The sequence below is a fragment of the Rhinoderma darwinii genome, chromosome 2 (genome assembly GCF_050947455.1).
Source record: "Rhinoderma darwinii isolate aRhiDar2 chromosome 2, aRhiDar2.hap1, whole genome shotgun sequence".
Classification (NCBI taxonomy): Eukaryota; Metazoa; Chordata; class Amphibia; order Anura; family Rhinodermatidae; genus Rhinoderma; species Rhinoderma darwinii.
The window spans coordinates 167186587-167209625 of NC_134688.1; the positions used below are offsets into that span (position 1 = coordinate 167186587).

General features: G+C 41.6%; 1 protein-coding gene across 1 annotated transcript in view; it reads right to left on the reverse strand.

Moving 5' to 3' along the window:
- The window catches only part of METTL21C (methyltransferase 21C, AARS1 lysine), a 28327-nt gene extending 19497 nt beyond the window's left edge, over positions 1 to 8830 (reverse strand). Inside the window, exons 1-2 of the mRNA XM_075852460.1 lie at positions 8480 to 8830; positions 3578 to 3732 (exon numbers count right to left, since the gene is read on the reverse strand). Of these exons, the coding sequence (XP_075708575.1) occupies positions 3578 to 3732; positions 8480 to 8657 (333 nt within the window). The 5' untranslated portion in view covers positions 8658 to 8830. The remainder of the gene's footprint in view (positions 1 to 3577; positions 3733 to 8479) is intronic.
- Between the last annotated feature and the right edge of the window lie 14209 nt (positions 8831 to 23039).

The window sequence follows — 23039 nt, forward strand, 5'->3', positions numbered from 1 at the left end:
CTCTGTAGATGCTGCCACACTGCCATCTGTAGATACTGCCACACTGCCATCTGTAGATACTGCCACACTGCTCTCTATAGATACTGCCGCAGTGCCCTCTGTAGATAATGCCACAGTGCCCTCTGTAGATAATTCCAGTGCCCTCTGTAGATGCTGCCACAGTGCCCTCTGTAGATGCTGCCACAGTGCCCTCTGTAGATGCTGCCACAGTGCCCTCTGTAGATGCTGCCACAGTGCCCTCTGTAGATAATGCCAGTGCCCTCTGTAGATAATGCCAGTGCCCTCTGTAGATAATGCCAGTGCACTCTGTAGATAATGCCACCGTGCCCTCTGTAGATAGTGTCACAGTGCTCTCTGTAGATAGTGTCACAGTGCCCTCTGTAGATAGTGTCACAGTGCCCTCTGTAGATAGTGTCACAGTGCCCTCTGTAGATAGTGTCACAGTGCCCTCTGTAGATACTGCCACAGTGCCCTCTGTAGATACTGCCACAGTGCACTCTGTAGATAGTGCCACAGTGCCCTCTGTAGATAATGCCACAGTGCCCTCTGTAGATAGTGTCACAGTGCACTCTGTAGATAGTGTCACAGTGCCCTGTGTAGATAATGCCACAGTGCCCTCTGTATAGTGCCCCAGTGCCCTATGTAATGCTACACTGCCCTCTGTATAGTGCCCCAGTGCCCTATGTAATGCTACACTGCCCTATGTAGTGCCACACTGCCCTCTGTATAGTGCCCCAGTGCCCTATGTAATGCTACACTGCCCTCTGTAGTGCCTCAGTGCCCTCTGTATTGCCACACTGCCCTCTGTATAGTGCCACAGTTCCCTATGTAGTGCCACACTGCCCTCTGTATAGTGCCCCAGTGCCCTATGTAATGCTACACTGCCCTCTGAAGTGCCTCAGTGCCCTCTGTAGTGCCACACTGCCCTCTGTATAGTGCCACACTGCCCTATTTAATGCCATACTTCCCTCTGTAGATAGTGCCACAGTGCCCTCTGTAATGCTACACTGCCCTCTGTATAGTGCCTCAGTGTCCTCTGTAGTGCCACACTGCCCTCTGTAGTGCCACAGTGCCCTCTATAGTGCCACACTGCCCTCTGTATAGTGCCACAGTGCACTATTTAATGCCACACTGCCCTCTGTAGATAGTGCCACAGTGCCCTCTGTAATGCTACACTGCCCTCTGTAGATAGTGCCACAGTGCCCTCTGTAATGCTACACTGCCCTATGTAGTGCCACACTGCCCTCTGTATAGTGCCACAGTTCCCTCTGTAGTGCCACACTGCCCTCTGTATAGTGCCACAGTGCCCTCTGTATAGTGCCACACTGCCCTCTGTATAGTGCCACAGTGCCCTATGTAATGCCACACAGTGCCACAAGCCACTGTAGATCACCCCCCCCCCTATAGATAGTACCACACAGGGGTGGAATCCCAAGCCAGTGCATGCCGATGCACTGGCCTGGGATTCCTTTGCTCTAGAATGGGCCCGACACACCACACCCTGCTGACAGCGCCACATGCCCCTTCCATGTAGGTAGCTCCATTGTGACTCCCTCCTCGACCGGGGTGTATAGCGCTGTCAAAGGTGGTGTGTGTGGGGCGCTACTAAAGGGGTTTTCCACTTCATGGGACTGTCCTTCCACTGCTCACCAATGCGTCCGGGACTCGGGACTGACGTAATGAAGGAGCGAGCGCTCACCAATGTGTTCGCAGGAGGACTGACGTCATGAAGGAGCGCTCCTCCTTCCGACCGCTCTATCCTCTCCCCGCGGGCTCAGCATTCGCCGGAGGACTGACGTCCTGAAGGAACGCTCTCACCTCTCACCGCGGGTCGCGGTCCGCGGATGACAGCCTCATGGGCCGCATGCGGCCCGCGTGCTTGAGACCCCTGATGTAGCACATAGTTGTTCTTTGAAAAGCCTGGAAAAGTCCCAGCAATAACCTTATTTGTACAATCGCACATAACCCCAAGGGCGGATTTACAAGAGCGTGTGCGTTTTCGTGCGCAAAAAACACTGCGTTTTGCGCGCGCAAAAGGCACTTGACAGCTCCGTGTGTCATGATCATATGGTGCGCGGCTGCGTGCTTTTCACGCAGCCGCCATCATTATGACACTGTTTGTAAACAGAAAAGCACGTGGTGCTTTTCTGTTTGCAATCATAGTTTGCCTGCTGTTGCGGGAATAACTCACGTCCCACGGAGGTGCCTCTGTGTGGCATGCATGATTTTCACGCACCTATTGACTTCAATGGGTGCGTGATGTGCGAAAAACGCAGAAATATAGGAACTGTCATGAGTTTTACACAGCGGACTCACGCTGCGCAAAAATCACTGACAGTCTACACTGCCCTATAGACTAGCATAGGTCCGTGCGACGCGTGTGAAAAGCAAGCGCGTTGCACGGACGTATTACACGTTCGTGTAAATCCGCCCTAAGGCTGGATTCACACGAGCATGTTCGGTCCGTAAAGGACAGAACGTATTTCGGCCGCAAGTCCCGGACTGAACACACTGCAGGGAGTGTGAATCCAGCCTTAAGGTTAATTTCCTTCAGATCATCCCGTAATTCTAGCCCTCGGTTGCTTTTTCTACTTGACTCATGGTTTCTCTTACATCATGCAGCCATTGGGCTACAATGGCTTATGCGACGGGCGAAAATGTAAGCAAGAAAAGTGGGATCCGTTAACTAACAGTGTAAACTGTAAGTTAATGTGCGAAATGAAAAATTTTAGGATTTAAAGCGATTTAAAGCGAGTTTTTGATGTTTAGCATTATATAGTCAAGTTTTTGTTCTTTTAACCCTCAACCTGCAGAATGCTTCGATTCAAGTGTATTCTGTCATGAGTCAATGTCATTTTGCTTTCATCGGTATCTATTTAGTTCTTGCTGACATGATCAATAAAAATAATATTATAAGGCCATGTTCAGACGTGGCAGAGTTTTTCCGCTGCAAATGTTGGTGCAGATTTGGGGCAATTACGCAATGAATCTGCACCAACATTTGCATATTTGACAGTAATTCAGACGTTGCAGATATCACAGCGGACTTCCCACAGATTTCAGTTTTTGCATTGCAAAGGCTGAAATCCGCAGTGAAATTCCGCTTCTTCTCCGCAATGTAATGAGCATGTTGCGGAGGGAAAATTCTGCACCGCAGCCTAATTTCCGCACAGTTATTTTCTGCAACGTCTGAACTAAGTTTCCTAAAAATGTATAGAAAGAAATGTAAAAAACGGCTGCTGCAGAATGCCACTGCAGACAGTCCGCAGCGGAATTCAACAGCAATTCCGCCATGTCTGAATGTGCCCTTAATGAGCATTCAATGATGTAGTGCACAGCCCCAGCAGTAGACCACAGGCCACTGACCTGTCCATCTCAATTTTTCGCTTTTCTGGGATTGGCTTTTTAAATTGACATACTTTTCTAAATACTTTGCTCTCCATGATGATGTATTTTTTGGACTTTACTATGTTACTAGATTACACATTATTGAAGTTAAATATGGCATGAATACACATTCAGAGAACATAAATGGTTCGCAAATTATGCTTCATAATATGTCAAATTTGTTACTCACTGCTGGCCAGATTACTCCGCCGTATCCTTCAATGGATTCTTGAATAATAATTTCATACCCTGCACACCAGACGTGCTCTTTCTCAAAACAGGAATAGAGAGTGGGGATCCATGCCTTGCTGGGTTGGACAGATTGTTCGACGTTACATATGACATCTATAAGAAAATATGTTTTATGACAACTTTGGAGGAATTGCAATACTACTAGCAAAAAACAACAACCATATTTCACCGCTATACTATATTATTATTTGAGATTAGAGAGACATCAACAATGGGTTATATACATTTTTGGAAATATAATGCTTTCAAATCTGTTTTGCTTTTTCTTATTTAAATAAAGATAAATCTTAAGGTATGTGCACACGATAACGACCATTACGTCTGAAATTACGGAGCTGTTTTCAGGAGAAAACAGCTCCGTAATTTCAGACGTAATTGCATGTACTCGCGTTTTGCGAAGCGTCAATTACGGCCGTAATTTGGAGCTGTTCTTCATTGGAATCAATGAAAAACGGCTCAAATTACGTCTCAAGAAGTGTCCTGCACTTCTTTTGACGAGCCGTCTTTTTTACGCGTCGTCGTTTGACAGCGACGCGTAAATGACAGGTCGTCGGCACAGTACGTCGGCAAACCCATTCAAATGAATGGGCAGATGTTTGCCGACGTATTAGAGCCGTATTTTCAGACGTAAATCGAGGCATAAAACACCTCGTTTACGTCTGAAAATAGGTTGTGTGAACCAAGCCTTAAAGCGTTCATAACTTTTCAGGTGACTTTTCAGAATAAGCGATCATATGTGTACATGAGGAATAACAATATTTTGTCTGCTGCATGCAGAAAGTCGGTCTGTGTTTTTTTCACTCTGCTCCTGCTCCCCCTTCCCCTCTCCATAGTCTTGTACTGGCAGCGTGTCTGTGTCTGACTCACTCTCTCTCTGCTCCCTCCTCCTGCTCCCTCTCCCCTCTCCATAGTCTTGTACTGGCAGCGTGTCTGTGTCTGACTCACTCTCTCTCTGCTCCCTCCTCCTGCTCCCTCTCCCCTCTCCATAGATTTGTATTGGCAAGGTGTCTGTGTCTTATTCTGCTCCCTTCTCCTTCTCCCCCCTCCATAGACTTGTTTAGGCCGGCAGTGAAGAGACACAACCCGCCTTCTTCAGTCCTTCAATTCTGCTCTGTAAGTAGGGACGATTTTGCTTGACAACAGGGGGTGGACAGAAGATTACACGGAGGGAGACACCTACTGGCAGTAACTTCACACAGAATCTGCATTGATAAAACAACTAAATTTTAACAGTACGTTAATTACAAAGTTGTTCTATATCAGGTATACTATTACATTAGCATAAGTTGTTTGAAAAGTTAGTGTCCATTTAAGTTAAATCATTTCTTTTGTAATAATCATACATTTAAAAAATCATAAATTTAGAAAACATCTGCATAAACACAGGTCAGGGGAACCGGGGCACGGGTACTATCATAAGTTATGTGTAATATTTGTAATGTTGAAGAATATGTGAGCCTAGAAACATCTACTGAGACATGCACACATGCGCACACACAGACACACAGACACATGTGCACACTTGACAGATACATTCAGTGCTCCTTAAGAACCCATTCACATGATTTTTTGGGTTGATGTTTAGCATATACTCAGAGAAAAGCTCCCGATGTAGACATTAACCGTAGGCTGTAACTGATGCATAAAAGTGGCATCTGTCACCCATAGACTATTCTTTACATGACGTATCTGTTATACGGATGCCATAGTAGCCTATGAGTGAGAGATGCCACTGTTAGGCATCCCTCACAGGCATCCGTCACCCATAGGCTATTATGGCATCCATTTAACAGATACGTCATGAAAAGCTATTGAAAAGCTCATGACATACTGCCTGTGCTGATACAGAAGCCAGTGGCATATGTCAGCTATAGGCTCCCATTAATAAAAAAAAGTATAACGCACAGTACATGGTTTTTTTGACAGGATTCCGATTAATGAAATAGCGAATAGCGTAGTCTACTATGCTATTCGCTACAGAAAAAAAAAGAAAAAAGGTTTACTGACGTATACAGTTTAACGGAGGACAAAATGATACTCTTTTGGCCTCCATCAGATTAATGGAGTCCCATAGACACGCTTAAGCGTGTACGCCGGGGCTTTTCTGTACATCACAAATATGCAGGTGTACATATTTGCAGTGTACACATAAGTGACAATCCGAACAGTGTCAGCCAGCAGCCCATAACAGCACCACAGAGCCTCAATATATTGTCAGCCGGTCCTTATAAAGTTACAGCCAAAATGTCCCCAGTTCCAACCACTTATCCCTCCTCCTGTGCCACTCTCCTGTTTCACTAGGAGAAAGTTACCAATGAATGGCAATATAGGCAACTCTTCAACTCTTTCTCTTTAGTGCTGAAGACGATTTTTGCCCTAGAAAAGATATATAATTGATCTCTTCTGCAGGGCAGGAGCACTATTTCCTTGAACATTGGAGCAAGGCTGAATCGGGTAATGTCCCACTAACTCTGGGACAATTGTCAACCTTAGGCTGGGTTGACACTGAGTTTTTTTCAGGCAGAATTGCCTGCACGCCGTTTTTCGCCCACAGCCATTGAGCACCGCGGGCAAAAAAACGCAGTGAAATACGCTTTCTCTGCTAACTATTGATGTCAATGGGAGGTCAGAGACGTAAACGCCCGAAGATAGGGCATCTCCCTTCTTTTTCCCGTGAGCCATTTTTTTCGCTCGCGGGAAAAAAACGCCTCCGCCTCCCATTGGGATCAATGGGAGCCATTTTCAGCGTTTTTTTGGCGCGTTTTGCAACGCGGCTTCTGCGTCAAAAAAATTCTGTGTGAACTGCCCCTTAGAGGACTGAGATTTAACCTTGCAGCCAATCCCTTCCAAACACCTATATTCTCTGTATCACAGTTCCTGTATATATATATATATATATATATATATATATATATATATATATATATATATATATATATATATATTGAAGAAAATCCCACAGCACTCCGTGTTAGTGAAAAAAATGGTGGTTTATTAAGCCAGCACAAGCTGCAACGTTTCCGTCCTGCTATAGGACCTTTATCAAGCATAAAGCATGCTTGATAAAGGTCCTATAGCAGGATGGAAACGTTGCAGCTTGTCCTGGCTTAATAAACCACCATTTTTTTCACTAACACGGAGTGCTGTGGGATTTTCTTCAACATTGATCTAAATCCCCTGGATCGGGATTACCTGCTTGCACCCGAGACCATCTTGGAATTGCATTGTGAGTGCTGCTGCTTTTCCATTGTGTATATATATATATATATATATATATATATATATATATATATATATATATTTCAGCTTGCTGTCACAAAATAGACACATTTAAGCAGCTGAGAACTGCCCTGACTTTGCTCTGCTCAGGGTTTGTTACAGTTTGTCAGTCTAAGCAATCCTCAGTGATCTAACCTCTGCAGTAGCACAAATCTGTCTCTGGATTTCTAACTGATAGCACTTATGTATACTTATATACTGTACAAAATGCCCAGCTTCTGACTACAAAGAATGTTATTATTTACTGACAACAACAAGAAATCTTGAAAATGGCAAAGAATTGAAAGAAAAAAAAAGCATTTTAGGAAGTTGCATAGCTTTTAAATGTTTAAGACTGGCCAATCCCTGTTAGTATGTATAAAACTAACTGATCAAATTGTAATATTTGCAGACCCTGCAAGATATAAGAGAGCTATGTGATCTAACCAGAATAACATTTTGTTCATGTCTATGTTCCCTATCATTTCTTAACTGGCACAAACACAGATGTGAATAAAGTGTCAGCATTATTATTGTTTCCTTGAAAAGCTACTTTTACAATTATTCTGCAGCCTTTTGCTTATTCTTAATATGATATAAAATGACAATGTAGTGTAAAGAAAAGGATACACCAATATGTACATTTAAATATTTCCTAAAGTTGGAAAAAAACTAAAATAATAACTTTTGTACATTTATGTATTAAATATTAATATTAATATAATACTGCAAAGTCTCTGATCTGTCTCCTTATATAAAGTACTTATTTCTCTATAGGCAACAGACACTCAGTGACAACCACTAAATACAGGATTCATTGGGATTATCACTCAGCTTTTCAAAGACTTTGACATATGAATCTTCATCGTTGCGGAATGTAACTTTGAACAATGCAGTTTTATGTGCCAAAAGCTGGGTAACAACTCATTAGTTTTCTGTAAAGGTTATATATATGTTAAAATGTTCAATAGAAACATTAAAAAAACTTATGAACGGTTGATTCGAGTAAAAGACACAAAAGGGGAACTCATAGACATATTTCCAGGAATTTATGGATTTTAGGTGGAATGCTTATTATTTCTGGCTATGTCTAATATAAAACAGTATTATATTCTGGGAACTAATAACATTTATTATACATAAAACCATATTAAATCTTGCCATCATCTATTTATCCTGGGAAGGCAGAGGGGAAAAATGTTGGGGTATCTCTATAGACAACATATCCCAGATCTGCATGCCACATAACCATTGTTATACAGAAGAAGTCTCCATGTTGTGTGTACCCAGGAGTCTTCATTATACCACTGTGCATGAACCTGGCAGACTAAGTTCTGGTGGCATCTACAGGTAGTCTGCATCCCTTCATCTGCGTCATGTGGGATATATTAAACTACCTCTATCCTTTTATAAGCTTTATAAATATATGTAACCCAGATGTCCAGAGATGAATTATTATTTGGCAGATCATATTGGGGTATAGTCTGATGAATGACATGTTGTAGGCAGCTGCGCCTTGCAGGGATAGGAGGAAGGCTGAAGGGGAAGCTTGTTGAATGGGGCGAGGGCTCTATGCACGTACCTTTCTGATCGATCCCCAGTTGAGGGGTCTCTGTAGATTCGGGTACTGGTACATCCTGCTGCCCTCTTCCTTCCTCATCACCCACAGCTTCATCAGCTCCCTCCCAGCTGTCTTCCTCCTCTGCAGCGGGGAGCCCAGGGTGCACACAGGGCACACACTCCAAATGCTCAGCATCCATAGCAAGTCCCTGAACCCAGGGTGGAAGACGATTAGGCTGCGGGGATCAGACAGAGCACCTCATCCTCCGGCTCTCCTCTTATCGGGTGTGGAGGGGGAGGGGGGCTGGGGGGAGGTTGCAGATGGAGGTGGATGTGGTGACAGGCGACTGTGCTCCTGTCCTCAAGGAGGGGGGACCCACTGATCATTAATCTGCTCCACGTCCTACAGGAGACACAATAGAATACATAAGACGGCAGCCCTATTGTTTAATTAACTCCTAGGGTATGAGGTCTTTATAGACACGAGCTGGCATGTCTGCATTTATATTGGAGAGAAGGGCACATCGCTATATATCACCTATATAGGGAAAAAGGCATATTCTTAATGATGAGTGAGCTGGAGTAGGATCTACTTTACTGTACATCCCAAGTCACAGATTCCAGGAGTTAAGTAAATATTTATGGTTAGAAATTGTAAATATAGTGTTAACCGCTAGTCTGTAGTCTGCAAATGGTACGCACAATATAGACCGATGCTTGGAGCAACTTCATAAATGACATTTTAGGGAATTGTTATTTTTTTTCAGATGCATTTATTTATTTTTTTAAATAAAAAGCACACTATAAAATTGTGGGGCTGTCGTAGAAACTATGTGTGTTGACACCCCAAATCACCAAAGATTAACTCAACATTCTTATGCCATATTACCTGTGAACCCTTTCTCCATTGGTGTGCAAGGAAGCAAATACACTCAAGAATATAACATTTTCTACTGAACAGAGAACAGATAGTTCTACCAGTTAGGGTATGTGCACACGAGAAGTGCCTTTTACGTCTGAAAAGACAGACTGTTTTCAGGAGAAAACAGCTGCCTCGTTTCAGACGTAAAAGCTCCTCCTCGCATTATGCGAGGCGTCTGTGACGCTCGTAAATCTTGAGCTGCTCTTTATTGACTTCAATGAAGAACAGCTCAAATTACGTTGCAAAGAAGTGTCCTGCACTTCTTTGCCGAGGCAGTCAATTTACGCGTCGTTGTTTGACAGCTGTCAAACGACGACGCGTAAATTACAGGTCGTCTGCACAGTACGTCGGCAAACCCATTCAAATGAATGGGCAGATGTTTGCCGACGTATTGTAGCCCTATTTTCAGGCGTAAATCGAGGCATAATACGCCTCGTTTACGCCTGAAAATAGGTCGTGTGAACCCAGCCTTACTGTTTTATGATTCACGAATTGGTAAGAAAATTCATATGTTGAAGCACTATTGGATTTTTTAAATTGAAAATACAAGATCACTTGACAAGCCTAATTGCACACAAGCGAGTGGCACTTGGGCCGTTTTTCATGGAATCCGAGTGGCACCTGATAATTTTCACAGATCCATTCACTTTAGTGTGCTAATCGGGTGTGTGAAAAGAGACCGGACTCTCCGATCCATGGAAAGATAGACCATGTCTTATCTTTCCATGGATCACAGACGGGACTCAGGTGGCACACATGGTCGTGTGCATTAGGGCTGAGGCTGCTTTTTTTCTTTTTCAATTAGGATAACAGCATTGTAGAACAGTTTAAAGAGGCTCTGTCACCAGATTATAAGTGCCCTATCTCCTTCATAATCTGATCGGCGCTGTAATGTAGATAACAGTGGTTTTTATTTTGAAAAACGATAATTTTTTAGCAAGTTATGAGCAATTTTAGATTTATGCTAATTAGTTTCTTAATGACCAACTGCGTGTGTTTTAACTTTTTACCAACTGGGCGTTGTACAGAGGAGTGTATGACGCTGACCAATCAGTGACCAATCAGCGTCATACACTTCTGATTGTTCCAGCCCAGCTTCTTTCACTGCACAGCGTGATTGTATAAGATTACTGTCTACTGGACCCTGTATTTAAGCCTACCTTGACAGACAGTATCACACATGGGCCCTGTATCTAAGTCCAGCTAGCAGTTATATACGCCTGCGCGAAAAGATAGTCGGGTTGTAATGATAATCTGACTATGTCCAGCCGTGAATCTGGTGCCCATGCGCATCCGGCGCACCTTAATTGGCCAGAGATACTTTTCCCATATTGGCTAATGCAGATGCCAATCATGTAGTATGGAGGCTTACCTCGGTGTAAGTTCAGACATGCGCACTACCGCTAAAGACGTCAAAAAGTGACTAAGACCAGCCGGGTTTGATATGCGCATGCCCCGCTAATAGAGTTAAATCTCTTAAGAAACCGACTAAGTCCAGCGATGAGTTCAGTGCCCATGCGCATTTGGCGCATTTCAATTGGGCCACACAAGCGATCCCCACATTGGCCAATTCACATGTCAATCTGGAGTTTTGGAGGCTCGTCTTCTGAATAGAGCCCTTATTGGTTCTGATACAGGTGAATCCTGTACGATGTAAATCAAAGTCTTTAAAGGGAGTGACAATATGCACGCACGTTTACTAGCCCCGTTTTGATCCCCTGAGGACGCTGTGTTGACAGCGAAACATGTCGGGGGGGGGCTATACCTATTGTTTTAAACAGCCTGGCTTTACTAGCATTCCTAGCACGCACATTATTCGGCATCTAATATAGCAGCTGCTGGTCTGACACCTTGCAATCTGAACACTTCATACTCTATCTGGCAATACATGCAGATAGAGAAAAAATAGAGCGTGTGCAAAAGCAACATTGGCTACAATTTTTAATTGTTCGTGTTTATTCTTTTGTCCCTATGGACATCTTTAAATGAAATAATAAAAGTTACTTTTTAATAATATCAGTTAGCAGTTGGGAAATTTGTCTTCAGTGTTCCTCAGGCACATTTGCTTCCTTTTGTATTTACTATAGACCTGCCAACTACTAGGGTCCTTTCAGCATCTATACTTCAATTGGGTTAATCACCCTATATCTAGACCCTTTATCTGTGTTGTATTGACATACATTGGTCCAAAATATATACATATATACACCAATTATCTCTAACCAGGTGATGGCAAATTTTCTATCTAGAAAATTGAATCCAGACGACTTAGCTTCTGAAGCATTGTTCGTTTTTTCCACGGAAAGCATACCATTACACCAATTTGACGTACAGACTGCATTTAGAGACCTTCAAAAAACCTATAAACAATAGTGAGATCCTGCTGGGAAATTACCAGCTTGGAGACATACATCCAACAACAAATAATATATAGAGGTTTACGCATTAATTTAATTCCTAATTCTACCGTAGCGATACCAACTTCATTAAGGGATGGGAACAAATACTGAAAGCTCTTTTCGTCTAATGCAATATCTTCTGGATTTTGAAAAAAGAGATCATCTCAAAGTTGGTTCACAATTGGAAAAGGAAATTCATGACATTCAGAACTTCAGTTCAACGCCAGAATTTAATGAGTGTGAAATAAAACTACAAAAAAATATTGAATATCTACAGAGAGAAATAAAGGAGAGAAAACATAGAAAATACATTAGAGACCGCAGAGATTTTGACACAGGTCAAATATACACATATCGTAGCCGTGCCCCTCCCACTCCTCAGAATCGTGACAACAGATTTATAGATATCTCTGAGTCAGATATATCTGGTACCGAAGAGTCCAGAATACCTTCTGACTATAACAGACTAGGAGCCAAACGAAAAATAAAAAACAGAAAATACAACCCATCAAAAAGAACATCTACTGGCCCTAGGGGAACACCACCCTTATGGCCAATTCACAACGGGCAACGTACCGCTGGCCCGGCTACTTCAGCTATCTCTGGACATGCTACCTCCTCATCCTCAACATCCCATATACCTACAACAGGGACACCCACCACTCCTTTTCCCATAGGGAAATATACAGATGGCCCAGTGAGGAATGTTATGAACGTTGGAAATACGGGCTCATTAGCCCCAGCACCAACCAACACTTTTTCTGCGATTCCTTTTTTAGGACTGCACAACATACCGTGGAGCCAGACCAAATAACACATAGCGACAAATGCCGTCTAGACGATATGCAAGTGATCAATCTATCTCAACTTAAACTGAGCTCACAGCAAAAATCACTTCTGTGCAAAGGTTTATCATATACCCCCACTCCAAATTTTGATGAATTCACGTGGACAAAAGACATCAATTTATTTGCAAGAAAACTTGCCCTACATAAATATTTTAAGAACAAATCTGATGATACCACTTCTTTGAACCACACTGAACTCACCACCTTACGTGCATTAGAAGATTTATCAAATTAAAATGAATACACGGTTGATACGGCTACAGGTCCTTTCTCTTCACTACGACCTAGGTCACGATTAACACCTCCTATCTCACAATACCCACATATTGATATATTTGTCAAAATGGTTAGTGCGGACCTTAAAAAACTTCAAGCGCACAAACAAAAACTTCGCAGTAACCTAAGTAAATCAGAGAAAACAGCATTAGAGGAACTTAGTAAAAATGAGGAAATCATATTCAAATCATCTGACAAGGGGGGTAACATTGTCATTCTTAATCGAACAGACTATGTTTCCATGGTTCAAAGACTTCTCAATGACACATCCACATACAAGGTACTAGATGGTAATCCGACTGAACGATATCTGTCTGAATTACGCATACTATTGGATGACGCGAGGTCAAGCAGTTTAATATCATTAGAGGAATTTAAATCCATGTATAACTCTACCCCCACTTTGGCAACTTTTTATGTCTTGCCAAAAATACATAAAAATGTTACACCAATACCCAGCAGACCAATCGTCTCCGGTAATGACAACTTAACACAAGGTATCAGTACGTATGTAGACGAAATTTTGTCATCTTTTGTCACAGCTCTACCGTCGTTTCTACGAGATACAAAAGACACCCTCACCAGGATCCAGGGGATTAATGTTTCCCCCACCACACTAATAGCAAGCATTGATGTCGAGTCACTGTACACTAACATCAATCATGATCTGGGCCTCAATGCTGTCCGACACTTTTTGAGCACCAAGGGGACTCAGTTTCAGGCACACAATAATTTCACTGTATCTCTACTACAATTCTTACTTACACACAATTATTTCCTTTTCGATAAAAAATTCTATCACCAACTCAAAGGCACAGCTATGGGCACCGTCTGTGCACCCACTTATGCCAATTTATTTCTAGGGTGGTGGGAGGACACTTTCATTTTTAACGATGATCTACTCTTCTTCACTTGTCACATTTTGTTTTGGGGTAGATACATAGATGACATACTTATTTTTGGGGAGGGGAACACTGCTCTTTTTTCTGATTTCATGGATATCATCAACAATAACCAGATTGGGATGAAATTCACCTACACCATACACACAAAAGAAATTAATTTTTTGGATCTAAAAATCACCCTGAACCCTGGTGGGGCTGTCCAAACTAATATTTACAGAAAAGAAACTGCAACAAACAGTTTCCTGCACTGGGGAAGTTTCCATCCACTGGCCCTCAAAAAAGGCATTCCAATCGGGCAATACCTAAGAGCGAAGAGAAACTGCTCTGAAGAAACCACCTTCCAACTAGAATGCGACACATTATATCAAAAATTTCTCGCACGTGGATACCCAAAGAAAACCCTGCATAGAGCCTATGCTAGGGCCAGGGCAACATCGAGGGATGACTTACTCCATGGTAAGAAGGAGAATGATAAATCTAATCCTGATAACACCAAACAATCCCCCCTTGTCAGATGTATAGGGAACTTTGATAACTGTTCCTATCAAATCAAAGATATCCTAAAAAAACACTGGTCTATTCTACTAACAGACACTGACCTTTGTGATACAATCTCTAACGTTCCTAACATCACTTACAGGAGAGGTAAGAACCTCCGTGAACATTTGACACATAGCCACTACTCCCGACCAACATCTTCACAAAAAAGCTGGCTTCCACCTCCAACACAGGGATCCTTCCCGTGTGGCAGATGTTCCTTTTGCCCTCTAATGCCGACAACCAAAACCTTCTCTAATCCAGTTGATGGCAAGATTTTTACCATCAAACAATTTATAAATTGCCAAAGCAGTGGCATTGTCTATGCTGCACAGTGCCCCTGCCCAAAATTATATGTGGGCAAGACCACTCAACAACTGCGTAGAAGAATTTCAAAACACAAAAGTACGATCAACACGAAAGAAGATACACCGCTTTCTAAACACATCAGATATCACCATCAAGGTGACATTAATGCCCTGAAATTTTGGGGCATTACCCAAGTTAACTTGGGTCCCAGGGCGGGCAACCTTGACAAAAAACTTCTGCAAGAAGAAGCCAAATGGATTCATAGGCTTAGATCTCTAAGCCCAAATGGGCTGAATGAGGGCTTCACCTTCGTAGCTTTCCTATAGTGCCATCGCCCTATATTGAATCATAATTTTATATCAATTACTATGTAACCATGATGACCAAACAATATCTCTATTGAAAAAATGACTAGATATCTTTATTCAAAAATGACAAGATATCTCCATAAAAATAACTTATATGATATATAATAGATATGTCCATCTGGACTACTTGTCATCTCCCCTATTGTTTTCCTCTCCTTTATAATTGAACCAATATATCGGACTTGCCCTAAATGTGGGACATAAAGCATTCTGTACGCTAACTTATAGTATGGATAGCATATATATGGAAATACGTACCTTATCCTTAGTAGAACCCCTGCTGCTGCATCTCGTAAGTACCCAGATGTGCGCACTGATTCAGACATCTGCATGATCCAACTTAATCCCACTGGTAGCACAGTGCACTTACATCACTAATATATCCAGCTCTTCACCACAAATATTGACTAAGTCTCTCCGTGATTCCACTGCGCAAGCGCGCTTTACTTGTTCACTTCTATTTTCTAAGAACCTAGACATGTGCACAGATTCCCCTATAAATGTTAAAACCTGCTAAGTCTAGCTAGCAGTTATATACGCATGCGCGAAAAGATAGTCGGGTTGTAATCATAATCTGACTATGTACAGCCGTGAATCTGGTGCCCATGCGCATCCGGCGCACCTTAATTGGCCAGACATACTTTCCCCATATTGGATAATGCAGATGCCAATCATCTAGTATGGAGGCTTACCTCGGTGTAAGCTCAGACATGCGCACTACCGCTAAATACGTCAAAAAGTGACTAAGACCAGCCGGATTTGATATGCGCATGCCCCGCTAATAGAGTTAAATCTCTTAAGAAACCGACTAAGTCCAGCGATGAGTTCAGTGCCCATGCGCATTTGGCGCATTTCAATTGGGCCACACAAGCGATCCCCACATTGGCCAATTCACATGTCAATCTGGAGTTTTGGAGGCTCGTCTTCTGAATAGAGCCCTTATTGGTTCTGATACAGGTGAATCCTGTACGATGTAAATCAAAGTCTTTAAAGGGAGTGACAATATGCACGCGCGTTTACTAGCCCCGTTTTGATCCCCTGAGGACGCTGTGTTGACAGCGAAACATGTCGGGGGGGCTATACCTATTGTTTTAAACAGCCTGGCTTTACTAGCATTCCTAGCACGCACATTATTCGGCATCTAATATAGCCCGGCAGTCTGCAGCTGCTGGTCTGACACCTTGCAATCTGAACACCTCATACTCTATCTGGCAATACATGCAGATAGAGAAAAAATAGAGCGTTTGCAAAAGCAACATTGGCTACAATTTTTAATTGTTCGTGTTTATTCTTTTGTCCTGTGGAGGCAATTCACCAGCCCACACGCCTTGAGTTCCATCCAGCTCCAAATTAGCTTTTAAAAATCATCCTATGAATACGAGCAGCTCGGAGTAGCAAAAACACACAGACACGTTACTGTATGAAAATGCTTCTACTTTATTCTTATCAGCACGGATATTTATAACAAAATTTCAACAACAAATGAGTCAGAAAGTTTAGATAAAGTTCCACAACTTAATTGGCTCTTAGGGGGGCCGTTCCCTCATCTTCCCAATTATTGCTGCGTAGCTTTGCACACAGCACTGATTCTCCATTTTAATTCTTATTATTGCTGCGTAGTGTTTTGCACACGCACTATGATTCTCCATTTTAATTCTTATTATTGCTGCGTAGTGCTTTGCACACGGCACTACTCCTTAAAGTCCCAGAGCATCTACCTTCTAATATAACTAACTTGTACAAGCATATAAGGATATAAGTATATAAGATATACATTAAGTCTAAAACACTTTGGAAAATATTTTTGCTTTCACATTTCCCCCCTTTTGTGATTTTATAGGTCTGGTAATCTTTACCTGCCTCTAATTTCACAACAACCTGTCACTTCTTTCTAGAGGCCTCGCTGTGAAAGCTCTCCGTATCTTATAAAACACATAACAATTAAAACAAATCATAATAACAAAAACAATCATAATACATATTAATAGTTGGAATAAATAGCTTAACACTGAACTGGCAGAAAACCCTGTGTACAGTACATATATATCATACCAGTGATGAGCCGTGTCCGCCTTAATCTGGGATCCTAAATATCGCAGCGTTTTCCCACTTATAATAGCATTCATTTTGACTGTTTGTAGTGTAACATTATGTCTCCTAACCATCTCTTTTAACTCTTCTGCGTCTTTTAGAACTTTGTTCAACTCATCTAAGGGGAAACTAATATTAAGTGTTGGCAATGGGTCCGGTACCCATACTGTGCTTACAATCTCATCCAAATCCGGGAGAAATACAATAGTCTGGTTCTTCCATTCTATATAACTAACATTAAATATACATCCAGAAAAGGGTACCTGTAATAAAAAGGTTTTAGTGTGTTGGGTCCTCCGTAACCATACATACACTCTGTGGTTTTATCTCTATATACAAACATTTTCTGTAAGATGGGGGAGGCTCTCCCACAAGCATATTTGCCACTCTCCCTTCTCACTCCCTGTTCTTTCTCTACAAGCTTCATATGGGAGCCCAAAATCAAAGATAAAACATATGAAATCAACATAACTTGTGTTAAAGGAAATGACTTTCTTATTCACTACAAAAGAACCAAGATGGGAACTCCAGACAAAATGGCTGCTGCACAAAACTAAATCATTTAAACATCATAATCACTTTCACATCATACATATCTTTGTAATTCGGCATCCTGCTTGATAATTCACAATGTAATTTCATACAGAGAATATAAGCAAATAAACCATCCTTTACAAACCCTCCCTTTTCTCATATTTTAATTACAGAAATTATATATTATGATTATAATACTCAAACAATATATCAATAGGGCCACAACTTATATGATGCCATCACCAATGTCCAGTTTGGGTATGGGGTCCCACTAGTGTATTGACAAGTCTTGTACATCATCATTATCATCATCATCCTCTTCTATCTTCTGTTCTTCACTGACTGTCGGCCTCAGGGTAACCCATACAATTGTGGAGTCAGACTGCACAGTGGTGTCCAATGGGGGATTTATAATTACCCCCTCCTAGTCACTTACTTATTAAAACGCTTGATACTGCTGACAGATTCACTCAAATCTTCGGTCTTTACTTTGATCTTTGCTGATGTCATCAGGACTTGGTTTGGTCCTTCTCGTCTGTCAGACACCGTCTCTCTTAGTATGCGTCACCGGGCTATACACAACACCTCATGCTGTGAGCCTGGTGTGAGATCCCACGTAGGCGGATTAGTGGGGTGTTATTGTGACCCCACAAACCCTCCGCTCAGCTGTCTTCTTACTTGTCTGGGCCGCTGCTTGGAATTGTGACACTGCCGTCAGTTCATGACAAACGCGTTGTACTGGCTCCGGCTGCGTTTGCCGCATCTCAGTAATGGAGTTCATTGCATTAAAAATCTTTTAGTTCATGTTTACTGGCACTTGCTGGGGAACCCCAACCCTTGTCAATTGTTACTAATCTGGTGATAACATCTACGTACTATAAAAGTTGTTCTAAGTACATACAATAACAATGTCAGGCCCTTAAACTAAATCAAACAAACAAACACCTTTTATATATGAAAAACTTCTCTGCTCCAATGAACAGGGCACCTAGAAGATGTGTAATTATTGGGTACATTTCATTTGCACTTGGTGTCACTCTTTTCAGCAGGATTTGTACCTTGATCTGAGCTGATTGCCTGGAACATTTCCAGCTCACCAAAATATACACAGATTCCACATGTTTATCTGACAAATGTCGCAAACCAATTTTTCTTACTCTAATTTGTATTGCATGGGAAGGCCTCTCAAGGTCTGTTCTCTTCGTGGGAGGCGGGTATGATAAGGTTGGCACCGGTCTGCCAGGACTGTTCTGTAGGCAAATCAAACAGCTCTAACAGAATTTAGCAGCAACAGCTGTAAAGCCTGGGACATACCAATTAGATCTTACCAAATCGATCCTTGCAGTCTTGGGGCATATGTGAGGTCATACACCATCAATACAAGTGCTATCAAGAGTGCCTTGGGTGTTACCGGTTCACGTTCCCTTATCCGTCCACATTCTGTCAGAATCTGGTTCTCACGCCTTCCGCTCCCAGTTGGACTCTTCCTGTGGAGAACAAACTTTTTCATCGCATAAACATTAATTGATCTTAATTAGATAATTCAATTAGGGGAAAAAAAAACATTAACAAATAACATCTTTACATTAAACGTTCACATTAAGCAATAACCAAAAGTGATACATGCAAACTCATTTTTCTTCTTTTATATATATATATATATATATATATATATATATATATATACAGCACATAATTTTCTTTTCACAATTTTCCTTTACAACAACAACAGGAAAAAAAAGGAATAAATAAAAATGTTTTCAAATGGGAATATTCCATTTCTGTACCTTTATCTGACGCCTCCTATAGTCCAATACTGAGGCACGCTGGTCTAGAACTCTACATAAAACGTAACCACAGTTTTTACTTCTTGAATACAGTTATTAAACAAACTAAATTTGGGACAACATTTGGAGAACTACTGACATCTTATTGTACAAACATCAGTTCAATATTTTGGAGAACACTATTCCCCTGTCACTACACACAAGTTCTGCAGTGGGGAAGATACAGGCCGGGCTTCAGGCCTCCCTGAGAACAGGTCTACACACACGAGCACATTGTCATACACTTCTACCTCAGGTAGTTGTATGTTCTGCAGTCGCTGGGACGGGTAATCTGGCCGGGCTGCACTTTTCACAGGTACCTTTGCTGTTTTACCTATGTCATGCCGTGCGCACATCATGCCGGCTGCTACAAACCTAGTGGTGGCATTATTGTATCCAGGGACAAGCCAATTTACTGATACCTGGCTGCACATTCTCTTGTTGTCATGTCTGTCTTCTCTTGCTCTGTCAATTGGCTTACCCGATGATCCAATAAAGTTCCTACTACCAATGGGCCCATAATTGTGGGCGATGCCAAAAGCGTACCTAGAGTCAGTGTAAATGTCGGCCGTCTTACCTTCTGCCAGGTTACAAGCCTCAGCGAGCACCTCCAGCTCCGCTCCTTGAGATGAACAAGAAGGTGAGAGTGGTTTCTGGGTAATTTACCTTGTGCCTCGTATCCTGTTCTACACATACTGTATAATAAAATCTCTTTATTACAAATTTACATCAGAAACCCATGTCACATACAGATAGAACATTTCAAAAGGATGGAGTTTTATTGTTCCACATTCATCTGATAATCCAGAACACTTGTAAATCCCACCCACTGAAATCTGGCATAAAATAAACAATGTTTCCTTCTCCCCATCTAAATCTGTAAAGACTCATCTGTGAGTGACGTCACCTCTGCCTCCTGTGTAAATTTGCTGGAGGGGGATGGTCCTTGAAGCTCATACACATTTTGTAGATCTCCTAGAACCAAATTCATTAATTCAAAACAAAATAAAACACAAAACAAAACTACTTGATCAGTCCCTTCACCATTCCCTCCTATTTGGACTCTGAGAAAGTAATGTAGCAGGGTTCAAAACTACATATTAACATAATGAGATTAGACACTCTATCGGGGTGGCACTAGTTTAACCCCCTGTAATACACAACAGCCTGGAACAAAAAAAACAAAAAAAAAACAAAACAAATGTAATTAGTTATTCAATAAAACAGAAAATAATATATCCGGTAATATTAATTACTGCAAACCAATAAACTGTACATAAGAATAGGGAACAGAGGGGGCACATACATTTTCAAGACCCCGTGTCTCACAATATCTGTATTTTAATTAATTTGAATCAACATCAAAACATTCCAACATTAAATCTTATCACATTATAACACATAAATCTGCAGTGTAAATTTTATCTTTTTGTAGACAGATCCAGCCGGCTGTTATATTTTTCTCACTTGGTGTAGTTACAGACGACTGCGCGTGCGCGAAGATAAGAAACATTCCATTCGGATTTTTAACCCCATACTCAAAACACTAGGAATTTTAGACATTACTGCTGTTCAAGATAAGAACATACAATATAGTTCTGCTTTATAGTGTGGCCATTAGTTTCAAACTTCAGACATGTTACATTACACACATCACACAGATGTCTCATCACATCACACATGTTACATTACATACATCACACAGATGTCTCATTACATCACACATGTTACACTCCACACATCACACAGATGTCTCATCACATCACACATGTTACACTCCACACATCACACAGATGTCTCATCACATCACACATGTTACACTCCCCCCCGTTCTGACCCACGTTAGTCACTGCAATGTACCCGGCTGCTCCGTTTTCTTCACTCTTCCTATGAAAATTTACACCTTTTTCCAAATTGTTCTTTCTCACATCAACTTACTTGTCACCACCTGTAATCACCTGCTTTGTCATTTTAACTTATGCCTTGTCCTGGCCACTCCACTCCATTTCTCAACATTCCACAAACCATTGTCTATTTATCACATGCAAACTTCCTTCTTACGGCTGCCAGCCTCTTCAACAATCTTGGTTACAGTGTGTTATTTTGCCTTCACATACTTTACAAACCTCCATTGATTCAAGCAGGAGTTGGTAACACTTCACTTATGCAGAACACTTGCTGCCGGGGGGTGTCTTTCGGTTCATACAGCCCGTGATGTAACATATATCCCAAACCCTTTCCTCTAGCACTTTGCAATGGTTTCACATGCAAATTATATTTGGTAACATATATCTTATCCTCCCTGCTCAGCCGTTCACTCTGTGGGTTATAGTTTAGGGGGCTGTTATCTATGTTGGTGATAATTTCTTTACGGGCTAAATGTCAGGGTCATTCATTGAATACAGGATGTTATATTACAACGGTATTCAATCCAGCGGTCTGATGTTATACTACTACAGACTTAATTACTTGGATGTTATTTTACATCAAAGTGTATATGCCGGATTATCATGTGCTAGAAATCAGTCTGTACTGATTCCCACCTTATGCCAGTCTGGCAATGCATACAACTGGTTTATGGACCCTTACACACAATATCACCGGCTGGCAACGAGCCAGGAAAATATAAATGATTTTCTAATACAGTATTCAAAGTTTTCCCTGTTGCACTGGGTATTGGTATGCAAATTAAATATAGACACAATTGCTTCTCCTTGCACTGGATTCTACATTATCAGGACTTAACCATTGAAGCCCCTGTGGTACTACAGGATATTACTCACAACCATCCACTATGGGTCTGAGCCAATACCAGTCAGCACCTCCCAACTATAATCCCAGACGAACGGGTAACAGATCAACTATTAATCCTCAACAATTTTACACAACTCAATAACAAATGACACTACAATCTTTGCATTTCAAATACTTCACATGTGAGTTACGACTTCTCTCCGCCATGCGCTACGTCACTGCATTCCAAAGGTGGAGGTCTTACACTTCTCACAATTTTTAACTAATTCAACATTTTAATTGCTGGCAAAAATTCTCTCATGTCTTTCATATCAACAGTTTAAAATCACGTACACACCTCTGCAACCTTTCATTACACAAAAATTTTCAACATACCTTTTTGGATTCATCTTTCATACCACTGCTGGATGAAGTGCCAGCTAAATTTTGAGGCTTACGCAATACATGTGTGAATGGTGTAAGAATAAGCTCCTTACCTACCGCGGTTTTTTTGTAATTCACAGATGCAAAGCCAGACCTCTCCATCAGACCAGCAAACTCCCGGGTTTCTTTATCTTTTATTTTATTATACTGAAATTTAGACAAGTCCAACAACTTCTAATACAACTAAACTGGGTCTCTTTCACCCCAAAAGTCTAATTGTTCTGGGTCTCTTTCACCCCAAAAGTCTAAGTGTTCTGGGTCTCTTTCACCCCAAAAATCAAACTAAACTACTATTCTGGGTCTCTTTCACCCCAGAAATAACTGTTTTGGGTCTCTTTCACCCCAAAATCAGACTAAACTACTATTCTGGGTCTCTTTCACCCCAGAAAT